General features: G+C 39.6%; 2 protein-coding genes across 2 annotated transcripts; both read right to left on the reverse strand.

The window, feature by feature from the left end:
- Positions 1-470: 470 nt before the first annotated feature.
- Positions 471-6,155, reverse strand: tomm40 (translocase of outer mitochondrial membrane 40 homolog (yeast)). The gene is made up of 9 exons (XM_072393889.1): positions 6,072-6,155; positions 5,160-5,389; positions 4,861-5,021; positions 4,333-4,434; positions 4,104-4,209; positions 1,657-1,779; positions 1,430-1,506; positions 1,070-1,172; positions 471-978 (listed from the first exon to the last, which is right to left on the reverse strand). The coding sequence occupies exons 2-9, from the start codon at positions 5,368-5,370 to the stop codon at positions 839-841; spliced, it is 1,023 nt and encodes a 340-aa protein (XP_072249990.1). The 5' UTR covers positions 5,371-5,389; positions 6,072-6,155; the 3' UTR covers positions 471-838.
- Positions 6,156-8,306: 2,151 nt separating this feature from the next.
- Positions 8,307-16,095, reverse strand: LOC140316169 (probable ATP-dependent RNA helicase ddx6). The gene is made up of 13 exons (XM_072393890.1): positions 15,976-16,095; positions 14,216-15,053; positions 13,744-13,807; positions 13,066-13,170; positions 12,515-12,644; positions 12,101-12,247; positions 11,849-11,943; positions 11,631-11,753; positions 11,414-11,542; positions 10,813-10,993; positions 10,614-10,715; positions 10,293-10,514; positions 8,307-9,236 (listed from the first exon to the last, which is right to left on the reverse strand). The coding sequence occupies exons 2-12, from the start codon at positions 14,395-14,397 to the stop codon at positions 10,300-10,302; spliced, it is 1,473 nt and encodes a 490-aa protein (XP_072249991.1). The 5' UTR covers positions 14,398-15,053; positions 15,976-16,095; the 3' UTR covers positions 8,307-9,236; positions 10,293-10,299.
- Positions 16,096-17,304: the final 1,209 nt, after the last annotated feature.

Below are 17,304 nucleotides of genomic sequence, written 5' to 3' on the forward strand. Positions count from 1 at the left end.
TTGCGTTCATTAGCATGAAAGCGTGTCAGTGGAATAAAATCTGTTGTTTAATTTACCATTTCATGTTTTTCCATGAGACTGAGTAGGAGTATCAGTAAAAAGTAATGATTCTTCATGCCACTTTTTCCAACACAGATGAGTACGTTTCTGGCTTAAATATGTGGAGGCAAAGGTAATAAACTTCAAGCAAACTGGCAAGACCAATCACAGAGCCCTTTTCATCACGTTTGCTGCTTTGGAGAGGTTCAACCAACTGTCCAGGGTCTGTCCTGGCCCCTGCCGTCATCAGATGCCTCTCCACCTTTTCCGTGTTTTTGACTTACTCACTCCTCAACCATTCCTTCACTCCTGTTGTCAAACTAAAAAAAAATTAATCTAACAACAGAAACTGTTAGCTTACGTTATCTGTAAAATATAAAGTTGTGGCGACACCTTGTGGACGTTTATTAATGAACAATCAAAACACCCAGTTGTACAAAATGTAATCACATTTATTTCAATCCATACATGATCACCATATATTATGTCTTACTACTTACTTTAATTTTCACATCACATGTTCTCAAGCATCACATGAAGCCCTCTGATATACATCACACAAGCCTCTGGGTATGTCCTATACACCATACAGGAAAGACATATGTGCTACAATATGTAGGCATGGCTTGGCCAGTCCTGGCTCATTGATAGTTGTCTTTGTCTCTCTGTCAGCCCCATAATCACAGTTGTAAAAGAGTCTCTGTATCCAATTCCAAAAACTTTGTTCAGGTTCCTGTGTGTGTCTCTGTGCCACTTCGAGCTGTGGCCTGTGAGCTGATTCCAGGTAGCCTGTGCACCTCTAACCAATGGTGACACTGAAGCCACACTGGAACTTGTTCTTGCGGTGGTTGAGGAAAGCCCCCAGAGCCAGTGTGAGAGGCAGCGGCGGCAGCTTCTTTTCAAGGGTTGCCCCAACCACCCAATTACTGTCGACGGTGCCTGGAAAGAGTAACGATGGACAAAGTGAGAAAAACATACTGACGTGGTTATTATTACATTAGTGGTCACTCATGTTGTTATTTGTATTTACCTTTGAAGAGCAAGTTAGCTTTGGGGAGGTCCAACTGGTAACCAATGGATGTTGTAGTGTCTTGCATCCTTGTGCTGGCTTCAAATTCAACCCCTACCTGCAACTGTTAAATACAGAAATTAAAGGATAGGTTAAACACAAAGTCCCCATTTACACAACACTTAGGTGCTTACATGCACACAAATAAGTTTTGGTCACTGATTTTGCCCTTGCCCAATGAGATTCCAGTTTAAGAGAAAAGAGGCAGAATCAGCAGACTTATAGAGTAAAAAAAAAAAAGAGTTCAGCTCAGATGTCACGAGGGCATCTTTTCAAGCTACAGGTCATTTCTACTTATCTGCATTCACCGATATTAAGTACCTGGTCATTGGCTTTGTGATAATATGTAGCATGAGCTCCTGCTCCCCCCATAGTTAAAGTTGCAACAAAGTTGTCTCCTGAGGGAAAAGAATATGTTGCCGATCACATAAAGCAGTAAGATGCAACCGTTTGAATGAACATATCTCCAAAGACTGAAATATTTGGGATTTGATAGCTAAATATTAAACTCGCTTGTGAAAACAGTAAAAATGTTGGTATGATTTTACCTGTGTACCTGCCCAAGAGAGAGGTGACAGTTCCTTCCTCTCCTGGTCTCCTGTGATACACCAGCTCTCCACCCAGAGCCAGTGCTGGTGTGACCGACTGAAGATAGTGGGCGACCACAATGCCTGTAACACAGCCATCGAAGAATCTGTCACATACGCAGTGTACATTTCCGTTTCATGCACACTTCCAGTATAAAGGAACCCCGTTCTCTGGTTTTCACTCAGTTTTGTATCCATGCCATGAAACGTCTCATTAAAACCCCTTAGCCTAGCTCCTGACTTTGAAATCAGTCTAATCCACAAAGTAGAGATGAGCCTCGCATTGTGACACGAAAGAACATTTTTATCATTCAATAAGTACCACGGGGGGAGCTATGATTAGCTAATCGGCAGCATGCGTTGAAAAGTGACATCATGGTGCAGTTGTAGTCATGACTGCATGTCAAAATGTCCGTGGGCAAAATAACTGAAGAAACTGAAACCTGATGTGTGAATGTGTGTGATAGAGAAAAAAAAAAAGTGTAGAAACTTGTGTAGCCAGCAACACTTTTTAGACTAAGACACGCTGTATGAGTTTATGAATGGGTAAAAGTGGCTTGAAGTGTAAAAGCATCTTGAGTGGACTAAATAAGTACAGTCCATTTACCAACCAACCTTTAATGTTTTTTTCTAAATAACAACAGTTTAAGTCCTTAAAGACGTCTGCATTTTGTTCTTTTACTACCGGCTGCTGACAAAACCACAAAATGTAATTCATTCAAACCACACCAGGAACAGAACTTAATGCACACTTGACAAAACGTGCAAAGGGATGCAAATAGTGATTCTAATTTCTGTCTGTATAAAAAAATGGAGGAACACATTTGTTCATTTTGTGGTCATGAATTTGCCCTGCTTAATGCCTTGAGAATGTCTAATCACCCGCAAGCAGTGATTTATAGACTGTAGTGTGCCATGCTCCCAATACTTTGCAAAAACCCAGAGTGTTGTCATGGCAACGTTACAAAATTACATTCAATTCAGATAAATATGGTTGTCTCTAGTGATTGTTAAAGGAAAAATCAAATGTCCTTTCCCTTGGAATCCAATCCCAGTGGACACAAATGTTTGAAAATTAGAAGATAGTAATTTTATGTTGAGTGGATGTTTCCTGTTTCCAGGCTAATCTACCTACAGGCACAAACAAAAGTAATGAGACCTGACCTTACCTGAAAATGGGTCTTGGGCTGTTCTAATAAGCAACTTTCTGCAGGTTAGGCTGTACTAAATCATGGCTCTATCGGCGCCCTCTGGCACTCACTTTGGTCATGCACGTTAAAGGTTTAAGACACAAGGCTATAATATGCTACGGTAGTTGGTTATCAGAGCTCCGTTTTTCTTTAGTTCTTACATGTTAAACAATATTGAAACTTCTTCTGAGCAAGTGAGAGTTCCTTAGCAAGCCAAACTACCTGTAATGCTCACAATGAATGACACTGAGCAATCGGTAGTGAAAGGGTTTGTGTGTGTATTCACAGATCACAAAATATTACACAGATTTGAAGCTAAGCTACCGTATTTTCCGCACTATAAGAATCACCTGATTATAGCGCACCCTCAATTATGGGGTCCATTTCTGTACTTAACCCATACATAAGGCACGATTCAATCGCTAAGTACGAGCTCCATACAATCTTCGCCCCATTCAGATTGAATGGCTGGGATCCGCCTAACCCTGATTTCACCAGTGGCCATTAGCGCTCCTATAGCTGCAAGTAGCCACATAACAGCACCAATGAGCTAACAGAGCAATAGTACACATTCGTTCATTCATTCTTCTTAAAGACAGATAATGCCTTATTTAGAGGCTGCATCGTCTAAGCCCCGTTCACTCCATTATATGGATATACGCCGATCGCGAGTTATCTAAATAGCTCCCGAAGGACGCCGACTTTCGCCAAACTGTTCTCTGTTCCCAGATGACTGCTACCTCTAATCTCCATGATAAACATATTTCATGCCAAAAATAAGGTCTAGGTTTAAAAATACCAGAGTTCTCCTTTAATGCCCCGATGAATGCTCGGCGCTCCCCGCGGTACATTCAAAATGGCGGTATCCGTGACAGATTTTGGAATGATATGGCGCACGGCCGATTTTTGTGAAAATTTAAGGCTTTTAGGTGCGCCTTATGGAGCAGAAAATACAGTACTTAAGAACACACACACACAACCCATACTGACAAATAAATAGTAAGGTTCACATCTGTATGGCTGTAATTGTCTTCTTTTGAGCATTCTGGCTTACCTGCTGTTTATTTACCGATATAATAAACTAAATAAAGCACTTTCTTTATTATGTGGTCCAAATGATCCTGAATCAACCTCTTCTGCCAGCCATATATAACATCTGTGTTCAGTTGGTGTTCTTACTTATAACCAGCATTGTTACTGATCTAATCATAGTCATACCGGATCCAACAAGAACATCTGGATTTCCGAGCGTCACAGCAGAAGTGAAGTCTTGACCACGATACTCCATGTCACACTGCCAATTCACAAACTTATGCTGCTGAGTCTACAAAAAAACAACAACAACAGAGTACATTAAACCTGACTGTGATTGTAAACGATACTTTAGATGCTGAAAAATTCTGCAAGATCACCTGTGAAAGTATGATCTTTTTACTCGTTGACTTACCTGCATGGCTATTTTGGAGCGTACAGCATTTGTAAGCTGGTGAATGATCTGGGCATTCAGACTGCCAGTGTTGTCCATGTCCCCAACCATGACTGGAAATGACTAAGAGGAACAAAACCCTTTTAAGTAATTATAGCTGTATTAAACAACACTTAAAAGCTACAGCTGAATCCTCTGGGCTGTACAACTGAAAACATAATATCTAACAAATTAATTACATGGAAATTTAGCCAACTACTATATTACATATGGGAATTTCACATACAGTACATCATAACACACATGCTTCTCCCGTCTCTGTGTATTAATTAGATAACCGAAACAGTGCATCATGGAGAGGCTTTTATTTAATAACCAGGCATGTATAAACTTTAGTTTAAAGACAAGGCATTTTTGTAGTTTCTACTCAATTTGGATAGAAGCAATTCAAAAATAGTAAACACTCAAAAAACTCTCTCATGATCATTCAAATTTAAAGTACAAAACTGTCAGCATAATTCATTAAAGCAGTGGAAAAATGAGCATTACCTCTGCTGGTCCAGTCTGTTTGCTGCCGACATAGGTGGACCCAAATCGATAACCGGAATCACCCAGGGTGCTGAGGGTGATAGTATGGCTGACTTGGAAGTGGTTACTCAGGCCCTTGTTTACCACTAACCGCACCCCTTCCATCTGCATAGGGAACACCTCTAAAACAGGAAAGAGGAAATAAAATAACCCATCTGTTGTTTGAACTCACCATCACAATAATTAACAAGGTTAAACGTATATAAGGAAATACACCAGTAATAATCTACATAATGTGCAAGTTCAGTCCATCTTCTAACCTTTACATTTCCGGTGGCACTCTTCGTATGTGCCTGGGTTTGGGAGTGAGGAATCTGTATCTCCTTTCTGCTCGCCAGACTCAGACGTTGGAGGGACGGAAGACACGGAGGGCATAGTGAACCCGGGTGGGACTGACACCAACCCTGGGACCCCTTGACCACCGCCAGCTGCAGCTGGACTGGGGGAGGTGGCAGCCAACACACTGCCCATACTCTGACACTGTAACAGACTGAATAGAGACAGGTAGTGGGTAATCAATCAATTGGCAATATCACTCGCAATTGGTCATAAAAACTGCAACAACTAAAACGAATTAGAATAAAATAGTCACCTGTAAAGGTAAGGGGGAGGCGTTATTCAACATACACTGATTTATATAATCTGCGAGATTTGGTATTAAGCCACATGAAGCTTGTTACACACTATATCCAATGGCCTTTAGCGTAGGGTGAAGCAAAATGTTATCCAACTAGCAAGCAAGACAACACCATCAACTTGTCAAGCTACACTATGTCCTAGTGTACTAGCAGAGAGAGTATAGCAGGCTGGTTGTGGCTAAGGCCCAGTATAGCCAGACTACACACATTGTACACCATTCTACTCCTGGTTAGAAACAACAAATATCAAACAGCAACATGTCGCTTGTTCGAGAGCCCAGATTTGTTGACAATCAAGCAGTCGGCAAAACTATCCACCAGCAATATATAACCTAGGAGGGCTAATGCAAGCTAACAGGGTTGATGGGCTAGCTAGCTGGCTAGGTAGCCATGTGGAGTCCGACCACGAGATCTATTCATCTGAAAAATATCGAGCACGGTAATTCTAAAACACAAAGGCTGACAAAGTGACACTTTCAGCGACCACTATCGTATGAAGTCCACATAAAATATTATAGTTTTTTTTCTACTCACGCAGACGGTTAGGGTCCAGGGGTACTTCTACACCGGTAAAGTTCACGACAACGTCCGTGACTGCAGCTCACAAGCACCCACCCACTTACCACCGACTCAGGAGCTGATTGGTTGATGTTCGTCTGATTTCAACTGCCATAGGCTAAAGCTACAGCATGGTCGTCCCGATCTCGGTGACGTACGACGAAATTGATTCGTTGGACACCCGTTTATTTCAGGCTCGCACTGAATGACATTCCAAGGGTACGCCTAGTTTGAAGGCTGCAGCGAATGAATGAATTCGGCAGATCACAAAACGTGCGGAGCTAATTTAGTGAAACACGTATTCGGTGGATGTACTGTTCTGTAACAGTCAAGTAGGAAATTTGGGCTTGCTACATTATATACTGAAAAATAAATACAAAACAAATGTGATGTCTCTTTAAAAATGCTGATAAATAATAGTCAAGTGTATGCACCTTTTTGTAAAACTATCAGTATGAAAAGTATAAAAGAGGTATAAATTGCAATGTTTTACAGTAATTATTGTGCAGGCAGTTTTTTTTGTCAGACTAAGAGCCACCAAATTGAGCAATAAGTGATTAGGATGGGAAAAAAATTTGTAAAGACATCTCTAACCTTGAAACGTGACCAGAATAACATTTTTGACGATTTCAATGCTTTGAGTCGTGTTTACCTCAAAGAAAAACAAAAGAAAAACATGAGCATTTAAAAAACAAAAACAAAGGAGAAGTCAGTCAGCTGAACTTTTATTTGGTTGAAGCACAGGCATTGACACAGTTCACAGAAATTTCTCACTCTCCTTTCATCTTAATGTCTCACTCATCAAGTCATGGGTGTGTACAATAAGAAAGTTTTTCTTCACAGGTTTAAAGGAAAAAAAATAAATCAAAGAAAATTACCATCACGTGTCATTTAAGTGCAGCAATGAGGCAAATTATCACAGTGAAAAAACAAATCTCCACCGCTGGTGCTTGAAAAGAGCACCAACGAGAGCTACCAATCCCTGCCCGTAAAAAGAAGAGAAAAACGTTTTAAATGTATTTAACTGAGGCCTTGTGAAGTCAATCATTTATGGCTGTAAAATATTCAAAGATCTTTTCCTGTCATTTTTTAAATGTATTTTTTCATCAAACATAGAAAAACTACCACTCTCTTCTGACTGCAGTTTGACTTCTGAAACCGGCAAGCAGTGATTGCTTATATTGTAAGTAAAACGGCAACCAAATTCAAGCCAGGAGGGTGCACGAAGCAGGACTTTGATGTCAGTCTAAGGCACTTATAGGAGAAATAAGGCTACATGCCAGTTACAATCCTTGGCCTTATTCCTCCAGCTCATCAACTGCTGAGTAGGTTATCGTGGCTCTTTTATTTTGGAATCTCTGGAAAGTTGTAATACAGCCCTTCAACTAGGAACTGAAAAGCCATTTAGATGGCCAGATGACTGCTACCTCTAATCTCCATGAGAAAAACGAGACACCGTCCTGACTATACAAAAAAGAAAGATTGGGCCAAGGGGAAGAACTGGTATTAACACTTAAACCAAGACACTTCGTTGTGTCGTGTTCTTCACTACCAACCGAGACCAGAGAAACGCTGCCTACTGCTTTAAATAAATCAGGGGGACTTCACAAATACTGGCTTACATGGGCCCAAAACTAAATGCTTTACAGTAATACATTCCACAGCCATATTTAATGTATTTTTTCCTGTCTGGAAATAAAAGCAAGTTCATAATCAGCGACATCATTTCAGTCCCTTTTTACTGGAATACCACAGGAGATGTCATTCCAGGCTATGCAGTTCATCTACATTCAACTTTAACTCCCTTTTGAAGAACAATCCCAAGTAATATGCCTTATTGTTCCACCACTATTTCAGCAGTCAGTGGTCACATTATGAGGTGCACCTGTTAGTTCATACAAGTATCTGAAGGAAGAAAAAAAAAACCGCTTTGGCAACAACTTCATGTGTAAAAGCATTCACTTCTGGTCGTACTTTCCAGTTTTCAAACATAACATGTAAGAAAAGAAGTACTGCAATTCTATGTGGAGTGATTGTTGCAGCCAGGAATTAGCACGCATGTCAGAATGTACGGAATAAAATTAGCACCTTTGAGGGGCAGCCAACGCTCAGCAATTGAGAGGTCAGAGGGGAATGGCCAGATTGGCTCAAGCAGACTAAACTGCAGCATAGATGAATGTGTCATAAACAAATCCAGACAATTTAAAAAAAAAAAAAAAAAAAAAAAAAAAAAAAAAAAAAAAAAAAAAAAAAAAAAAAACCATAGGTTGGTCTTGCAAATGTTTTCTGCTGCATCGTTCAAAAAGGGAGGGTAAGAATCTGATGTATGCAAATAATGATGCAGTGACACCAGAGATTTCTTAGCTTAATGCTTTTAGATATTAACCGAACACTGTAAAAAAAAAAAAAGCATGAGGAATGTTGCTGACCATGCATCACATTACAGTCAGTCTCCCTTTGATCACATTCTTATCAGAATATGAAACACAAAGGAGCGTATCTTTACAAGTAACCCAGTAAGTCCAGTGTGCTCCCATTCTCTACACAGCACCAGCATAGGAGACAGATCCATCACAGCCTTTCATGACTCAACTAAATCGGAGGCATTTGTTTCCAGAACCATTCTGAATCCCTGTCACAAGGACTTTATGCTGTTGTGGAAGAAAAACTATAAGTCCTACTGAATATTAAAAGGTACGAGTGTTGATTTGTTTCAGGTTGCAGCTTAAACCATGAAAAGGCATTTCACAGCAGGATGGGAACGTGGACAATTTAGTTCATTATCAGCACCTTCCTCAAAGTCCGCCTTTGGTTTGACATTTACGATATTACAACAAAGCACCAATTTGAAGTTCATTGCCATCTGTTGCCAAGAGTGCATAGGTTTTTAATCATACTCTATATGCTCGTTAACAGCCCAGCAACGAGGCAAAAAGGTGAACTGGTTAAGGCAGTTTTCAGTGGAGGAAATCAGTTTATTAGCTCATGTACAGAGAAAAAAAAAATGGAGGTGGCTGTAAATTTAATTGGGGAGAGAAAATCTTTAAAAAAAAAAAAAAAAAAAAAAAAAAAATCTTCACTCAAGTCTTGTGTTGTTGCTGCCAATATTGTGTATGACAAATGCCAGGCACTTTATTTCTCCTGAAACAATAAACCACAAAAGCAAAAGACAGAATTAGGAATTCAGATTTCAGTGAAGTGTTAAGAGTTGCAAACCAGCAGCAGACAGCTGGCAGTGTGTGTGTGTTAATCAGCTTTGTTCAAATCTAACTTGACTACTGCAGCGCCGTCCAAAGAAGGCAGCACTTTAAATCCTGTAAAACTTAAGTTAATCTTCTTACTGACAAGCAGATCCAATCAATTTACAAGATACCGAGTATTTGCTCTACTTCAACAGGATGAGAGCTCAAATGTATCCAATTCCTGCCTACCTAATTAAATGTTTTTCATTCATTTATACACAAAAAAAAGACAGAGCATACATGTGGTAATGATTAGTTGCAATTATTTTCCTTTGACATTATCCAAATTTTCACCAATTAATTTGCTTTTGACCCAGTCTTCCTTATTGAATGAAAGAGAAGGCCTGGTGCTGCCAGGTACAGTATGCAACAGAGGCGATTACAGCTCTGGACAATATCACTCAAATGATTAACAAGTGTTTTCCCATACAAGTGAAACTGGGGCAGGGGGGCCCTTCCCTGTAAAGAAACAGTGAAGGATGCCTACTTGCCCTGAAAAAGACAAAGTTCTGGTGTCCACAGGCAATTTGTGTCAGCCATCTCAGGTGTATTCACTTGTGTTACTTTGAGTTTCTACTTGTGGATTTTTGATAGTTACCGTTAGTTATTAGGGGGACGGACGTACTCTACCTGCCAAATCAGAGATGGTTAACTTAATGAGAGGCGACAGAAGTTTAAATCATTTAACTTTTTAGTGATATTGCACAGACATGAACTCCCTTCTGTTATATACTGTAAATGACGCTGGCAACAGATAGCTTTGTGCTCTCTCTCTCAACACAACCCACACAGGGTCAAGCATCAGGCCTCATTACTCCAATTACCATTTTGAAAACGTGACCGGCATTCACATTTCATCTACATCTTTCAGTTGTTCACCAGCTGAAGCCCTATCACAACTATTTAAAGTTTGATCCCCCTCCCCCCATCACATCAGGCTTTTAGAAATACAGACCTTTCTTTCAGGATGCTCCCAATTCCCTGTTTTTCGCAGCCTCTTCTTCATCATCATCGTCGTCTGGGTCAACACAGTGAAACTCTGCCACATAGAGGCTCTTATCGATGCTGCCGGGGATGGGCTTTATGTCAGTGACCAGTTGATCCTCTGTATTCTTCAGGTTGTAGCGATCTTCTGAAGTGATCAGATTGACAGCCAAACCCAGGTGACCAAATCGTCCTGCAAGGGAAGACGGTGTATGAAGATAACCTGGTTGTGGCAGGTTTTCTGAATGGTAAACAAATCTATTCGTTCAGAGTACGACATGTTAATCTTTACCTGATCTGCCAATACGATGCAGGTAGGTCTCTGCACTTTTGGGGAAGTCAAAATTAATGACTACATTTACTGCCTGGATGTCAATTCCCCGAGTGAACAGGTCTGCAAGAAAGCATGTCCTTCAGTTAATCTTAGCCAACTAAAATCTAAAAAAACAAAACAACATCCACTTCACATTTCAAAATGCTCTTAAACTTACCTGTGCAGACTAGGTTTCTGCAGAGTCCATTTCTGAAGTCATGGAACACACGATTCCTGTACTCCTGCATCATCTTTGCATGAATATAGAAGCACGAATAGCCCAACTGTGAGATTTTCTTTGCCAGAAGCTCCACTCTCTGAGTGGAGTTGCAGAAGATGATGGACTGATTTATCTGGAGCTTTAAGAGGAAAATAAATAAAGATGCAAATGCATTTATTACTTAAAGAATTAACTCAAAACCTCCTCTGAATTCAGCTGAGTGAAAAATACGGACACACTTCCATGTTAATTTGCATTTAAATGATCTTGGTACAGAGTTGATCAATTTAAGTCTCAATTTTAGGTTGATCAAACATAATCAATTGTGCAACATGAGAGCTACAATACTGCACAAAGGCCACCCCCTCCAGAAACATTGCGCACATAGGAACATTTGTCTTCTGAAATGCTGCTCGACTTCATCATTCATGATAAAAAGAAAATGATGCAGAAGAACTCAAACAGCAAACATCAGTTATTCTCAACACTGATGCAGCTATTTGTAAGGGTTTAGTATCCAAGTGGTTAGCAATACCAGAGGTGTGCTTTGAACACTCACCCTGGAAAAAAGTGTGTTCAGACAGTGGACCTTCTGTCTCTCTGTGACGTAGGCATAATACTGAGTAATGCCCTTCAACGTAAGTTCCTCCATCAGGTTGATTTCATAGGGCTTCTGCAGGTGCTTGCTCTGGAAAAGGTAATCACAATGTCAGAACATCAAGATCACATGAAATGTTTTCATTTTTATTTGAATATATTCTTTTTAGAGTTTTCACCATGAATTTCTGCACACTGATGGGGAAAGTGGCAGAATAAAGCAAAATCTGACGACCCCTTGGCAAGAAGCTGATGATATCTTCGATCAGCACCACAAAGTCCTGAGACAGCAATTTGTCTGCCTGAATAAAGGAGTTTTTATACACAGTGTTATGAGATGACCAACTTTATAGTGAACGTTACTGAATAAAAGTGAGATAAAATCAACCAAACCCACTTCGTCCATCACCATCATTTGGGTCTTATCCATTTTTGCGACACCCTTTTTAATCAGGTCAAGTATCCTGCCTGGTGTGGCAATCACTACATGAACTGGAGAAAGTGCAAATAGCAATCAAAACAACAATATCACTGTTCAATTGTTTTATATTACAGTCAAATACAATAAACTAAAGCTCAAAAAAAGAAATGTACAAGCTGTTACTTTAGATCATTTCTACATTCTACATAAATACTTATGAACATTTACCCGTCTCGTCCAGGCGCATAATGTCATCCCTCAAGTTGGTTCCACCTGTGGTTGCCATAACCTTGACCCCGCCAAGGTGCTTGCTTAGCTGAATACTGATCTGGCTCATCTGCAGGGCCAGTTCTCTTGTTGGTACCATTACTATGGCTGGATGGAGACATAAATGGAGGGGCTGATGAAATGTGAGGGTTGATGAAATGCATGGAGAAACAAACAAACAAAAAAATCAAACTGTTCAACGGAGGAAAGAAATATTCGGACTGGTAAGAACAGTGCACACACTGGTCAAAGTCCTGACCATGTGCTCGAGAAAATATAGAACTACAGAAACAAATGTCAACTGTACTATAGTCCTGTAGATCATTTTGGTTAGTCCTTCATAAAGTTCAATGTCAAACTGCTGCAGAAACTCACCCTGAATGTGATCCTTCTTCAAGTCTATCTTCTCAAGGAGAGGAATGAGGTAGGCCCCACTTTTTCCTGTACCATTCTTGGCCCGAGCCAAAATATCCCTACCTGATAGAGCAATAGGGATGCTTTCCTCCTATTGAAACAGAGATCAACTCCAGTCAGTAAAATATGCATGGTAAATTGGATTAGACAGACTTATTTGGACACAGGGTCAACTATCATGACAAACAACACGTAAAAGAATAGAGCTGTGACAAAAATCACCATTCAAGTAAAACAAAGACGACATACATCTACATTTATGCAGAGAATTCGATCGCAGTCACACGTACAAAGACCTCCCACAGATAAAGTTAAAAGCAGCAGAATATCATACTTTCGTCAATAACACAATTTTGCTGCTGTGCATGTATTCTGGGTCAAGAGCAGTGGTCCAATTAAAGGCGATTCTAAATTTCCAAAACTGGCTTTAGTAAAAATTGGCAGAAAAACAAACAAAAAAAAAAACAACAACAGGCACCAAAGTACAAGCTACTTTTTTTTTTTTTTTTTACCTGAATAGGGGAGGGTTTCTCCCATCCCATTTCAAAGATCCCCATTAGAAGTTCTCGCTTTAGGCAGTAGTCTTCAAACTCATTTCCCTTCGTCGATGTCACATCCTGGGAAACACAGGGGAAACATTTAAGGTTACTGTTTAGTAAGATCCAGAAGAAGGTTATTACATCAGTAGTAGGCAACAGTGAATGTTTGAACAAACTGCAAAGACAATTTTCAACCGAGGACATACAATCAGCTCCCGTACAAGAGGATTCAGCTTGGCAGCGCGGAAGGGGACGGCTGCACAAACGTTCCACAAAAAGGGTGGAGACTGGAGGACCACCTATATAAATATTATGCTTTGTATTTTTCTGTAATGTCAGAGCTGGTCTGTCTTGGGTCATGATCATCAGTTGGTTAATGTATATTTCAGTCATGCTGTTGTGAAAGTGTTGCCTGTTTTGGAGGAATGAACATGACAAATCAGATAAGATTGTGTGTGAAATATATCAAAGCTAGCTGTTAGCTCTCTGTCACCACTGCAGCCTTCCTTGTCTTGCACTCATTCGCCAAGCTGTACACATACCAAAAACACAAGCATAGCATGTTCCCTGACACTCCACAAGCACCCAACAGCCAATTGTTGGCTTGGTGTAAAAGAAAATTATGGCTGTTATTACCAACAATCACCTTACCGTAGTTTTCATCCTGTTGTCTTTTGGTGGAAGATCCAGGCACTTTTTCCACTCATCACCAAACCTAATTGAAAGAGTTTACATTAAGCCATGACAACCAACATTTCTGGCATATATATTTCATAGGGATTCTAACAAAGATAGCAATGCAAACTGGAAAAAAAATTATTATTATTTTTCACTCACAAATAAATGGGACTTGTGAGACAACTAGCAAGTCTGAAGGTCATGGTGATCAAATGATAACACTGAAATGAACCGTGATACAAGCGGTGTAGTGGGAAATAAACCCAGACGGAGGGCTTCAAGAGGACTGTAATGTTTTATCTTCAAATATTTTGGTTCAGCTTTTGGCTGGGATATTCAAAGCCTTCACCATACATTTTTGTATCAAGCACAAGTAGTTTAAGCTGCAAAAGAGGGGGAAAAAAAAGTTAAATTTCTTTCAGAATAAATGGAACAGGTATCTTACTTGATGCCTCCACTGCTCTGAGGAATGCTGGTTCTTTTCTGGGGGCCACCTGGCTGTTGAGCAGTTGAAAGGAGTCCCGACTGCTGCCCAGGTGGCTTGGTCTGTCCCATGAGCTGCCCATTTGCTGGATTGTTCAGTACAATCATTGGTGATGGGGGGTTTGCTGCTCTCACAGTAGCCATGGGCTCACTTTACTGACAATTCTTCACAGTGTGTAAAATTTATATTTGCTCCTCTTTCACTGCCCCTATATGCTTAATGCAACCGTGTATGGAGGAAAAAAAATTAATTAAAAAAAAAAAAATCAAACCCCTCTTTTGTACTTCCTTTTTAAATAATGAACTGTGTACAAAATCATTCAGACTTCTTGCAATGAAGTCAGAGTAAGAATTCTATTTACAAGACAACTCTCCAAAAAGGGAGAGATAAACAGCCATAAATAATATCAAAAAATGACATTAAAACAAACACTTTTTTCAAAATGTTTGTTTCAATGTGCTCTTACCCTTAATACAATCCTGAATGTTCTTAATAGGTCACTATTTAAATTTGAATGCTTCGTTTCTACATTTAAAAGGGCTAGTAGCAAAATATGACCGGCTTTGTTGCTTATCAAACTTTTGATTTGTTACTGTGACATAGAGTCCTGAAATATGATTGTTGAAGCTTTTAATACTGGTTCAAGACAAAAAGGAAAATGGGATCGCTCCAAACGTCTTTCAGCGTGGAAAGTCTAAATCTGGAACTGAGCACAAGTTGCAAGTCTTATCTTGTTCCGATTTCCTGATCCTCTGCAGAAAAAGTTGGGGTGGCAATCTGCAAAGTGCGGCGGGAAATGCTGCCAAGAAATGAACAAATATGCGTGGTTATAATTTTTTTTTGTGTGCCAAGAACCCTCTCCAAAACAAAAAAAAAGACAGGAAAAACAAGCACATGCAAACACCACGAATAATCCACCACCACACCAACTTATACCAAATTTGAATAAAAGGTTACTCAGTTCTTCCTATACTTAAGGCTATCACCGTGAATGCTAATCTGAAAAATACTTATATAGGACAATCATTTTGTTTTTAATTTTATTTTTGTATTTTTTTTTTTGTACAAATATGATAATTCTCTTATCTAACAGAACAAATAGTGGTTTCTAAAGCAAAATCTTTACAAGTGACCTTGTCAAAACTATTGTGATATTTTAATAAATATGTCACGGTGAAGCCGACCCGACCCCCCCTTCCTTTTATTTTTTTAGCCGTTAGTTGACAGACCATGTAGCATAAGAAAATAGTTGATAACTGGAATGTAAGCCAAACCAAGAATTATTGACACATGGGTAAAATATTTTCGACACTTTGTTGACATTTCTTGTACAGCAACGCAAGCTTAAAGACGTTAAGGAGCGCCGATATAAAGGACGTTAAAAGTTCTTGCTTAGCAACGTGGCTTCTGCCATTCAACTAGCAGCCTAACATTAGGTCTTAACTCTCTGTGAGAGAAACCTTGCTTCAAACTTATCATCCATGAACAATGCGAACAAAGCAACCATGTGTGAATAGGCTGCCACCTGTTAGTTCACTGTTTATTGGTCAACCTAAACAAATGAAAACGGTAGCATGCTAGTGTGTAGCCTCGACATAGGTTAGTGTTTTGCCCGTATTGGTTAACATCAATGGTAACCACTCCTGTTAACCAAAGACTTCAGAAATTACCCTTCACGAGCAGAAGAAAGATCAAACTCTTACACGCACTCAAAGACTTACCCGTTGTACCCTGAATGACCTTTAAATCGGCAGTTCAGGTAAGCTTGGTATATGCTATTTTCGAGAAAAGCGCCGAGTTAACACTCTTTTGTCCCTTCTTACAGAATATTGACAATTCAACATGGCCGCGCGCTCGTTTTTGGATTGGTTGTTTGCTCCAAAGGGACCTCCAACTGACCAATCACAGATCTGCTTTCAAATTCTCAAAAGTTGTAGTGGGACAAAAAGGCAACATGACAAAAGTGAAGGTGTCGGACACGTTTTATATAAAAAAAAAAACTATCTACAACTTTTGACAGTGATAGAAATACAAATACATACAGGTATATATATACACTTAAACAAAACCTGAAAGGTACCAAGGACGAATTTAAATTATTAAAACGTTAAACAGAGGGAATTTGACTTTGCTGAGTTTCTTCAAGGGAAAATTTACAATCAAAACAATGAAACCAATAATTAGACTTCGGGTGCACCCTTGTGGTGAAGTCACTGGCAATGATAATGTCCACAGTTCAAGTAAGGCTATGGCTGTTTGAACTTTGTAGTCCCTTACATAGCCCCACTCTTCTCTATTTTCTTTCCTTTTATCAAAAAGTAAAGGCAAAGTGGCAGGCACTCAGAGTTAACTGAGCTTTGATCCGTGTCTGACATTTACCATCATGTGCTGGCAACTTCACAAACATTCTTTATCTGTAATAGGGTGACCAGATTTGAGTTTGTGAAAAAGAGGACGCCTCAGCAGCAGGGGGTTGGTGGGTGGATGGGTTACTGGGTAGAGAGATGTAGTGTATGCATGTGGCACCATGACCATGTGAATGCATACAAATATGTCCACAATCAAGGGTTCTACAGTATGATAATGAGGTTTATTGGCCTTTAAGAACATTGTGGCCTGAACTTTTCCACTGAATCTGTATGGGCTACATTCCACAACATAAAACAACAACTTTTCTTATTTCTTTTTTGGCCAAAGATTAAATAAAGTGTAATTGTGAGAGAAAAAAAAAGTCTTGCTGTGGCATTTAGTCCACTTTCAATGTGGTGCTTTAATGTACTCTGAGAAGAAAACTTTTGGCCAAGTGTTAACTCTTTGTATTCAATGTTTGTCCCTTTATAAAGCAATAAAAAAATAAAAAATGAAAAAAAACCCTGTCTTTATATGGCCACAGATTAAAATAAGAAAAATGTATATGTTGGCCATAGCTTTGCATGTCATGCACTGAGCCTCCCATGCACCACGACCAAGACGAAAACATGGGAATTTTTCTGTAGTTTGTCCAGATTCTGGCACCATGCGATGTTGTAAACAGAGAAACTTGTGCTGAA

This window comes from Leuresthes tenuis, unplaced genomic scaffold (genome assembly GCF_036924035.1).
Source record: "Leuresthes tenuis unplaced genomic scaffold, fLeuTen1.0.hap1 SCAF_10, whole genome shotgun sequence".
NCBI lineage: Eukaryota > Metazoa > Chordata > Actinopteri > Atheriniformes > Atherinopsidae > Leuresthes > Leuresthes tenuis.